Below are 11,845 nucleotides of genomic sequence, written 5' to 3'. Positions count from 1 at the left end.
AAAATAATACAGACAAATTAATAAAACCCACAATAATTTCTGCAGTCAGCATGATTGATTGGTTGATTGACTGATTGCTATAGGTCATGTTATTACTATTAATATTACTGTTATTAATGTTAGACCGACATAAAATGTGCTTTAAAGACGTGACAGGGTTGTTTAACCTTTTTTCAGTCTGGATGAAGTCGGTTCCTGTCTAATTCACCCTGGTCTTCTACCAGATAATGTCCAAATACTTTTTCTCTCTTTAAACTAAATGGTACACGCTAGGATATTTTGTTTTCCAATGCATTTGAATGGCATTCAAAGATTTGTATGTGTCCAGTGACGTTTTGGTGCCACTGTATCTACATCTGGTTTGTTTAGATGTATTTTGGTTGGTCCAAAGAGTTTCCGGGTCACCAGCACACAATGCAATCTTAATGATTAATGAACAGTGGTCAGAAAATGCGTGAGATTGTGCACATTCACATTTTATATCAGGTCAGGGAGGTTATCTGAGCAATGATGGGAAAAGGTCAAAGGACAAAAGTCCAGTCAAGTTCACTGCATCTGCTGTATCAGTCTATCCATCTACGAAAGAAAGAATTGTAATTTGTATTCGATTTATATTGATTTATATGAGAGAATGATGGCTTCCTATTCAAAACCCTGGATCTGTGTGACTCAAGTATTTTCTGTCTCCCGCTCAGGGACCCTGTGAATCAGAACACAGCTTAGGTTTATTTTTATTTTTATTTTTCACTTGTTCATTTGGCTTTGTCAACTGTTTAGGATATTAGGATGCAGGTTTTCCTGTGTTGAAGTTAAGGAACAGCAGAAGAGTTGCTGAAGAGTACCTGCAGATGCATGGAAAATTATAAGCCAATTAGTAAAACCAGTTTTTGAAAAGATAAAGTTCATTAAAAGGACTAAATGCCAGTGAATAAAAAAATCTATAAATAAAAACAATATATACATATATTTTTTAAAAATAGCTAAAAGCACAGATTTCGCAGACAAATAGCTAAACAGCACCACTTTTTGTTTTGTCCATTACCTTTATTTGTTATTTTTTTAAATGTGTGCAGAAGAACAGGTGAAATAAAATTAAAAAAATTTATAAAACGTGTCACAAATACTTGATTTTACATATTTATTTGCAGTGAAATAATTAGATGTGAGGAAACTTTGCTGCACTTGCAAACCACTTTTTAAATGCGAATAATTACTTTCGTTATTGGTCTTTTTTCCATATAAATGTGTAATAAATAATAACAACGCACATTGTGACATTAGAAGGAGTACAGATGATGGGAAGCAGGACGGCAATGTTTGCACTCAGGGGAAATATTACATTAATTTAATTTTAGGTTTTACATTTTGTTGCATAACTTATTATTGGACGTTTATTCTGTGTCCCAGTCACACAAGACAGCTCTGAATGCATTTTGAAATCAAAATGGTATCACAATGAGATGGCTTTTCCATGATACCATACGGTATAAAAACATAATACAGGTTTTGAGAGAATTTTCATTTTTCGGGTTAACAAACACTGAAGACAATTTGTTTAATGCAGTGTTTTCACACATGGTGGTACCACGGTACAGTGATTGCATCAGACAGTAATACCTTGGCATTGTGACACACACTGATCGGCCACAACACTACGACCACCTTTCTAATATCATGTAGGTTCCCCTTGTGCTGCCAAAATGAGGCAAGGACTCCACGAGAGCTCTGAATGAATCCTGTGGTTTCTGGCACCAAGACACGAGCAGCAGATCCATATTTCCATCTTAAAAATATATCTAAATTACGACCTATGCTCTCAATGTCAAATGCAGCAAGGTTAATTCATGCGTGCATGACACCATGACGCTGGTCCAAAATGCAGCAGTTAGAGTTCTTACTAGAACCAGGAAATATGACCATATTAGTCCGGTTCTGTCAACACTGCACTGGCTCCCTATTAAACATTAAATGAATCTTGCTAATTACTTATAAAGCCCTGAATGGTTTAGCTCCTCAGTACTTGAGCGAGCGCATATCGCATTATAGTCCTTCAAGTCCGCTGCGATCTCAAAACTCTGGCCATTTGATAATACCTAGAATATCAAAATCAGCTGCGGGCGGAAGATCTTTTTCCTATTTAGCGCCCAAACTCTGGAATAACCTACCTGTCTACACTCTGTCAGTTTAAATCTAGATTAAAGACCCATCTGGCAAACACATAACACACTAACACATTTATAATATTCAAATCAAACAATAAAGGATTGTTAGGCTGCATTAATTAGGTCTGGGAACTGGGAACACGTCCCATAACACCCGATGTACTCGCTACATCGTAAGAAGAATGACATCTATGCTAATATTAGTCTCTTTCATTTTTATTCCAAGGTCTCCGTAGCTACCAGATCCAGTCTGTATCCAGATCAGATGGTGGATCAGCACATAGAGACGACCTCGACAGCCCTGAATGTGAGCAGAGACCACATCAACTAGACGAACCCCAGAGACAGATCCCCTGCGAAGACCTCGTCACCTCGACGACCATCGCCGCAAGACCACAGGAACCAGACGAGTCCTCTGCACAATCTGACCTGTGCTGCAGCCTGGAATTAACCACATCATGCTGGTTTCGTCTGGCCAGAGGAGAACTGACCCCCCGACTTAGCCTGGTTTCTCTCAAGGTTTTTCTCCATTTCTGTCACCGATGGCGTTTTGGTTCCTTGCCACTGTCGCCTTTGGCTTGATTAGTTGGGGACGCTTAATTTCTGGCAATATTGTCGACGATTGCACAGATACTATTTGAACTGAGTTGGAAGTTGACTGATCACTGAATCAATGATGAACTGACTTTATCTGGAAAAATGACTCTTTGTTATCCTCCTCTTGCTTTATCAACACTATTTTCCTGTTTAACACTATAAAGTGTTACACACTGTATAAAGTGCTACATAAATAAAGGTGACTTGACTTAAGTCCTAAAAGTTGGGAGGTGAGGCCTCCATGGATCGGATTTGTTGGTCCAGCACATCCCATATAAACTCAATCGGATTGAGATCTAGGGAATTTGGAGGCCAAGGCAACACCTTGACTCTTTGTCATGCTCCTCGAACCATTCCTGAATGAATTTTTGCAGTGTCGGGAGCATAATCCTGCTGAAAGAGGACACTTGCATCAGGAAACACCAATGCCACTTTTGGTTGGTTTTAACCGATGCATACTGGGAACATTTCATGTGACTTGCCGTTTTGGAGATGCTGTGACCCAGTCGTCTAGCCGTCACTATTTAGCCCTTGTCAAAGTCACTCAGATTTTTTTCACTTGCACATTTTTCCATCTTCCAACACTTTAACAGGTGCATTTGTAACAATATAATCAATGTTATTCACTTCATCTGTTAGTGGTTTTAATGTTGTGGCTGATCAGTGTATACTATGGTACTGAATACCATATCCATATTACATGATATTTACATTGCCCACAGTATATGTCCAAACACACATGGTATTACCATGATACCATGTCCAAACACAGTAGTGCCATATGCATTTTGTACCTTTTCCAACATGCCAGTGTTTCAATTGTCCACTAGATGTCCTCCATTCACCACATAAAAGCACAAGCGTCTGAACTAAAACTAGCATGCAAGAGGATAAACAAGGTTTCTGTTAAACATGTAAATCACACGTGTGTCCGTGTCATATGTTGAAGAGGCCCATGAAGGTGGTGTGAGCTGTCAGAATGAGCTCTGCTGATTTGCGGGGAACAGAGAGCGTAAGGGTGGATCCGGACTCCAGGAAGTAAATTCCTACGAGAGCAACACATGCTTTATAATCAGACAGATATTTAGATTATACTGTAAATATATGCAAATATTGCAAAATAATCATATATCTAAATTACGACCTATGCTCTCAATGTCAAATGCAGCAAGGTTAATTCATGCGTGCATGACACCATGACGCTGGTCCAAAATGCAGCAGTTAGAGTTCTTACTAGAACCAGGAAATATGACCATATTAGTCCGGTTCTGTCAACACTGCACTGGCTCCCTATTAAACATTAAATGAATCTTGCTAATTACTTATAAAGCCCTGAATGGTTTAGCTCCTCAGTACTTGAGCGAGCGCATATCGCATTATAGTCCTTCAAGTCCGCTGCGATCTCAAAACTCTGGCCATTTGATAATACCTAGAATATCAAAATCAGCTGCGGGCGGAAGATCTTTTTCCTATTTAGCGCCCAAACTCTGGAATAACCTACCTGTCTACACTCTGTCAGTTTAAATCTAGATTAAAGACCCATCTGGCAAACACATAACACACTAACACATTTATAATATTCAAATCAAACAATAAAGGATTGTTAGGCTGCATTAATTAGGTCTGGGAACTGGGAACACGTCCCATAACACCCGATGTACTCGCTACATCGTAAGAAGAATGACATCTATGCTAATATTAGTCTCTTTCATTTTTATTCCAAGGTCTCCGTAGCTACCAGATCCAGTCTGTATCCAGATCAGATGGTGGATCAGCACATAGAGACGACCTCGACAGCCCTGAATGTGAGCAGAGACCACATCAACTAGACGAACCCCAGAGACAGATCCCCTGCGAAGACCTCGTCACCTCGACGACCATCGCCGCAAGACCACAGGAACCAGACGAGTCCTCTGCACAATCTGACCTGTGCTGCAGCCTGGAATTAACCACATCATGCTGGTTTCGTCTGGCCAGAGGAGAACTGACCCCCCGACTTAGCCTGGTTTCTCTCAAGGTTTTTCTCCATTTCTGTCACCGATGGCGTTTTGGTTCCTTGCCACTGTCGCCTTTGGCTTGATTAGTTGGGGACGCTTAATTTCTGGCAATATTGTCGACGATTGCACAGATACTATTTGAACTGAGTTGGAAGTTGACTGATCACTGAATCAATGATGAACTGACTTTATCTGGAAAAATGACTCTTTGTTATCCTCCTCTTGCTTTATCAACACTATTTTCCTGTTTAACACTATAAAGTGTTACACACTGTATAAAGTGCTACATAAATAAAGGTGACTTGACTTAAGTCCTAAAAGTTGGGAGGTGAGGCCTCCATGGATCGGATTTGTTGGTCCAGCACATCCCATATAAACTCAATCGGATTGAGATCTAGGGAATTTGGAGGCCAAGGCAACACCTTGACTCTTTGTCATGCTCCTCGAACCATTCCTGAATGAATTTTTGCAGTGTCGGGAGCATAATCCTGCTGAAAGAGGACACTTGCATCAGGAAACACCAATGCCACTTTTGGTTGGTTTTAACCGATGCATACTGGGAACATTTCATGTGACTTGCCGTTTTGGAGATGCTGTGACCCAGTCGTCTAGCCGTCACTATTTAGCCCTTGTCAAAGTCACTCAGATTTTTTTCACTTGCACATTTTTCCATCTTCCAACACTTTAACAGGTGCATTTGTAACAATATAATCAATGTTATTCACTTCATCTGTTAGTGGTTTTAATGTTGTGGCTGATCAGTGTATACTATGGTACTGAATACCATATCCATATTACATGATATTTACATTGCCCACAGTATATGTCCAAACACACATGGTATTACCATGATACCATGTCCAAACACAGTAGTGCCATATGCATTTTGTACCTTTTCCAACATGCCAGTGTTTCAATTGTCCACTAGATGTCCTCCATTCACCACATAAAAGCACAAGCGTCTGAACTAAAACTAGCATGCAAGAGGATAAACAAGGTTTCTGTTAAACATGTAAATCACACGTGTGTCCGTGTCATATGTTGAAGAGGCCCATGAAGGTGGTGTGAGCTGTCAGAATGAGCTCTGCTGATTTGCGGGGAACAGAGAGCGTAAGGGTGGATCCGGACTCCAGGAAGTAAATTCCTACGAGAGCAACACATGCTTTATAATCAGACAGATATTTAGATTATACTGTAAATATATGCAAATATTGCAAAATAATCCAGTGAGATTTTTGTATGAACAATAACTTCTACAGCAGATGGTATGGTCCGCACAGACATCTGCTCTCACAACACAACAGAGACTAAAGCCTGAATCCACAGAAGAACTGTGGCAGCTTCTCAAACTCATCATCTGTGTGGAATGGTGTTGATTTCTACAGAAAGTGCTTTAATTCAAATGCTTTCTGTGAAGCGTAAGACAAGACACCACAGATGAGCAGGGTAAAAACTACTCGATATCACCAGATTTCCCTGATTATGATTCACAGAACATTAAGACAACTATTTTTGTATTACAACATTTTTCTGAAATATTTAAATATGCAAATAAGATATTATCGAATTGAATATGCACTCATTTGCATACATTTCCAGAACAGAAATCTGAACATTGAATAAAGCCGGTCCAAAATATTTCTTTCATTTTGTTGACATTAGAGTTATAAGTTTTTATAGCGGGATTTTGTTTATCTTTTTTATCACTCCATAAATCAGAAAATACTGTCAAGAACCAGGAAAAGAAATGCAGTGTTTTTAGGAATAAAATGGTATGTTCATCAGATGAATTTTTATTTTATTATTAGTTCCCTTTCAAGGGAACTTCGAACTGCGTCCTCTAGGGGTCGCTATGGGGAACATGTCTCATTACCTACTCAGAGAACCATGGTTACATACGTAACCTGAGACGTTCCCTTTCAAGGGAACTTCGAACTGCGTCCTCTAGGGGTCGCTATGGGGAACATGTCTCATTACCTACTCAGAGAACCATGGTTACATACGTAACCTGAGACGTTCCCTTTCAAGGGAACTTCGAACTGCATCCTCTAGGGGTCGCTATGGCATTCCCCATAACGACCCCTAGAGGACGCAGTGTCTCGTTCCCTTCTCAGGGAACCATGGTTACATACATAACCTGAGACGTTTTTTTAATATATATATATATTTGTTTTTCATTTATCATTCATGCTCATAACATCTGATTGGGTTATTTATAATATTAAAAAAATAATTATAGCCTTCTAATGTGCTTTTATTGAAACTGAAATATCATGCTCTCACTGTGTTCTAAAATATGTCATTTCTGTTAGTTCTGTCATTTTTAACACTGTTATGCATTGACATTTTCCTTATTTAAATACTGGTTGAATTTTTCTGACAGCATATTTCAGTGATAATATCTGATGCATAAACATGGCAAGAGTTCATTCATTTTTGGACCATATTGTCCTGATAACTCACCAGCAGTGTAGCAGGTGTTGAGAGGCTGGCTGACATTACTGGGCATGCTTTTCAGACACTTCATCAGCTTAGTCTCCGCCCCCTTGAGCCTCTTCGTGATCACATGACCCATGACCCAGGTGGTGTCTATATACAGCACCTGTGGCGAGTAACAGAGTAATTTACTGTATTGAGTTGGGGACAATTAACTGTAAATACTTGAAAAAGTAGTAGAAATAAATTAACCTTAGCACTCACACTCAGGCCATCAAAGATGTAGCTGACTTTTTTTTCAGTAAGACATTTTTATCTGAAACCAAGATCCTTGGTGATTCATAAAATGCAAGTCTATGTAAGTTTTTGACTCTCAAAGTGCTGGTTGACTTGCATTTTTTTTCTACTTTCTGTCAATACCGTGTTTAACACTTTACAACCAGGTCTCATTTGTTAACATTAGTTAATGTATTAGCTTGCATTAACTAACAATGAGCTTTTTTTTTTTTACAGAATTTATACATTTTTGTTACTTTGTTCATTTTTGTTCACGTTAGTTCACAGTGCATTAACTAATGTTAATGATAAAACGTTTGATGTTTAATAAAGAATTAGTAAATGTTGACATTAACATTCATTAAGAATAATGAAGTATTGTTCATTATCTGTTGATGTTAACTAACGTGGTTAACAAATGAAATCTTACTGTAAAGTGTTACTCATATTGTACTTTTGATTGTTTTTGTGTTGTGCTTTGGTGCTGGTGTTAGTGAGTGGGGTTTTTATACACAAAAGCTTAAGCTACTTAATAATAATAAATCTCATATAATATAAAGCGTTCCACCATCTAAGAACACTTTCAGTTGATATAGTACGCAATATATTACAAGGCTTTATGGCTGTACATTTTTACAACCCAGCAGATGGCACTGTTTTGAGTCTCATATCCAAAAATAAATAAATAAATTATACAGCTTTTTGCTTTCCTCTTTTCCTAGTGTGAAGTGTTTTTGACACAAATCAAATACTCTCTAAAATGTACACATTATAACACAGAACTCAAAGTTACTACAGAGACAACAACATAATTCCAATATCCTAAACTGTAAAACATTATATGTATATATATATATATATATATATATATATATATATATATATATATATATATATATATATATATATAAAAAAATTAAATGTTTTTGAGTTCTGCTAACTTGTTTCTGCCAAGTCTATACATCCATAGCACACATCAAAGTTGATGAACAGAAGCTCAAACATTCTTGCTTGACGTACCAATGAGGTTTGATCTTGTGCGTCAAGCAAGTATGCTGAGCTCACATGAGGGTGAGTGATTGATGAATTTTCATTTTTAGGTGAACTAACCCTTTTAAGTCTGTATTTTGATAATGCAGTAGTATCAGTACCGAACAAGACCAACCTGACTGTAGATGAAGTAGGTGCCCTCGGCCTCCACTGTAACAGTATCAGCGGATACCTGCAGCCCCTGCCCTCTGCTCTGCCCTACGGCCCAAGACACAACAGTGCTGTCATGACCATCTGAGAAAAACACAGAGAACAAATGAGAGACAAACTACATCTCTGTCTCTATCTCTCTATCTATCTATCTATCTATCTATCTATCTATCTATCTATCTATCTATCTATCTACAACTGCAATCAAAATTATTCAACCCCCTTGACTTGCAAGACATTCTGCTGCCATGAACCAGATTTTATATTTTAAAAAAACATTAACCCCTTAAGTGTCAGCAACTACATATTTAATTGCCTTTTTACCCTATCAAATATTTTAGTAATCAAATAATTTAGTAATATATATATATATGGCAGCAGAATGTTGAATAATTTTGATTGCAACTGTAGATAGATAGACAGACAGACAGACAGACAGACAGATAGACAGATAGATAGATAGATAGATAGATAGATAGATAGATAGATAGATAGATAGATAGATAGATAGATAGATAGATAGATAGATAGATAGATAGATAGATAGATAGATAGATAGATAGATAGATAGATAGATAGATAGATAGATAGATAGATAGATAGATAGATAGATAGATAGATAGATAGATAGATAGATAGATAGATAGATAGATAGATAGATAGATAGATAGATAGATAGATAGATAGATAGATAGATAGATAGATAGATAGATAGATAGATAGATAGATAGATAGATAGATAGATAGATAGATAGATAGATAGATAGATAGATAGATAGATAGATAGATAGATAGATAGATAGATAGATAGATAGATAGATAGATAGATAGATAGATAGATAGATAGATAGATAGATAGATAGATAGATAGATAGATAGATAGATAGATAGATAGATAGATAGATAGATAGATAGATAGATAGATAGATAGATAGATAGATAGATAGATAGATAGATAGATAGATAGATAGATAGATAGATAGATAGATAGATAGATAGATAGATAGATAGATAGATAGATAGATAGATAGATAGATAGATAGATAGATAGATAGATAGATAGATAGATAGATAGATAGATAGATAGATAGATAGATAGACGGACGGACGGACGGATAGATGGATAGATAGATAGATAGATAGATAGATGAACAGATGGATGGACGGATGGATAGATGGATAGACAGACAGACAGACAGACAGACATAGATAGATAGACGAACAGACGGACGGACGGATGGATGGATGGATGGATAGATAGATAGATAGATAGATATATTTATATATATATATACAGTATATATATGTTTGTGGTATAACGGCCTAAATAAAATTAACCTCAATTTTTTTAATATCAACTTCAAATTTGGAACAACTTATTTTGACATAAGGCTTTAATTTTATAGCAATTTTAGAGTAAAACCTGTGATGAAAAATATTTATTTAATATCAACTAAAACAATTGTACAGTGCATTATCTTTACAGTGAATTTAAACTTCTATAAGTTTTTGATACTTATTTATATATATATATACAGTATATATATGTTTGTGGTATAACGGCCTAAATAAAATTAACCTAAATTTTTTTAATATCAACTTCAAATTTGGAACAACTTATTTTGACATTAAGGCTTTAATTTTATAGCAATTTTAGAGTAAAACCTGTGATGAAAAATATTTATTTAATATCAAATAAAACAATTGTACAGTGCATTATCTTTACAGTGAATTTAAACTTCTATAAGTTTTTGATACTTTCATATTTTGAAATGATTCCACTTCTACAATAATCTGCTGATCTCTCTCTCTCTCTATCTATCATGAAGGGAATTTTTAACTAATCATTAATCATAACTAACATGTCTTCTTGCAGACTTAACATTTGTATCCTTTTGAAAACATAATTTACCAACAGCCAAAGTTAGTGCGTTGAAATAACAGATGCATATAGACAAGTCAGTTAGACGTCTGTCTAAATATAATAACAATAACAACCCCATGACTTGAGTAACACGCTGAAGTAATCAAAAAACATATTTACTTTTCCAGTAATGGAGGGGGGGGGGGGTGCGGAAGCTAGAGATAGATACTCAAAGCATAACTTTGAGTTTCTATTTTGAGTCAAAAATATGTTTACAAATGACATATGTTCTTAAAGGGATAGTTCACAAAAAACTTGTGACACCCGTCATTTCTCACCCTCATGTTGTTCTAAAACTTTCTTCTGTGGAACATAAACGGAGAAGTTCTGAGAAGTATCTCCGTATTTTTTATTTATTCATTTGTTTAATGTATTTGACAGTGGTCGCCAGAACTATTCGGTTACCCACATACTTAATTTTTTTTTTTTCAGAATTAAGAAAGTCATACAGGTTTGGAATGGGGAGGTGAGGATGAGTTTAATTTTCTGTCAAACTATTCCTTTTCTCTTGGCGTTATACTCACTGTACGACTGCGAGGACACAGGAACAAGATGGAGAAATGTGTGCCGCTCTGCTAAAAGAAAGGACAATTCACATGAGATATAAAACATAAAAATGTGTGTTTGTGTGTAAGACAGACAGAGAGAGCGAGTGACAGATGTTACTCACTTTCTCGTCTCTTCCTCTGTTTTGTCACATCTCTCTTGTCTCGGCCCGCTGCATGTGTTTGTCTCTCAGGGAATCTGTGATAACCGCTTACCTTGTAACAAGACGTAGCCTATGGGAAATTAGACATCATCACTCACTAAAGATCACTGATTTTGCTTCAGGATTTTACACAGTGGTTACTTCGTACTAAAGTAAAAACTATCTACCCCATTCTAATTAATAGAGTTAATTGATGGCAATGGCAGTAATTCATGTGAAAACATTGTCATGCAGAAGCATGTTGGACTCTTCCCAAACTACTGCAACAAAGGCAAAAACACAATTCTCGGTCATTGTCCTCACAGGCATTACTGGAATAGCCTCAACCCATTTGGAGGAGGGTGTGCACATACCTTTGGTCAAAATACCATGAACTGCACAGGCCATAAAAATGTGTGTTTGTGTGTAAGACAGACAGAGAGAGCGAGTGACAGATGTTACTCACTTTCTCGTCTCTTCCTCTGTTTTGTCACATCTCTCTTGTCTCGGCCCGCTGCATGTGTTTGTCTCTCAGGGAATCTGTGATAACCGCTTACCTTGTAAC

The 11,845-nt window shown here is 36.8% G+C and overlaps 1 protein-coding gene across 1 annotated transcript; it reads right to left on the bottom strand.

Annotated features, from left to right (window-relative positions):
• Nucleotides 1-5,553: 5,553 nt before the first annotated feature.
• On the bottom strand, nucleotides 5,554-11,610 carry LOC107557756 (tumor necrosis factor ligand superfamily member 13-like). The gene is made up of 6 exons (XM_016241281.1): nucleotides 11,605-11,610; nucleotides 11,263-11,371; nucleotides 11,117-11,164; nucleotides 8,634-8,752; nucleotides 7,220-7,358; nucleotides 5,554-5,900 (listed from the first exon to the last, which is right to left on the bottom strand). The coding sequence occupies exons 1-6, from the start codon at nucleotides 11,608-11,610 to the stop codon at nucleotides 5,791-5,793; spliced, it is 531 nt and encodes a 176-aa protein (XP_016096767.1). The 3' UTR covers nucleotides 5,554-5,790.
• Between the last annotated feature and the right edge of the window lie 235 nt (nucleotides 11,611-11,845).

This window comes from Sinocyclocheilus grahami, unplaced genomic scaffold (genome assembly GCF_001515645.1).
Source record: "Sinocyclocheilus grahami isolate Dianchi unplaced genomic scaffold, SAMN03320097.WGS_v1.1 scaffold618.1, whole genome shotgun sequence".
NCBI classification, from domain to species: domain Eukaryota; kingdom Metazoa; phylum Chordata; class Actinopteri; order Cypriniformes; family Cyprinidae; genus Sinocyclocheilus; species Sinocyclocheilus grahami.
This window is presented reverse-complemented; position numbering and strand designations above follow the sequence as displayed.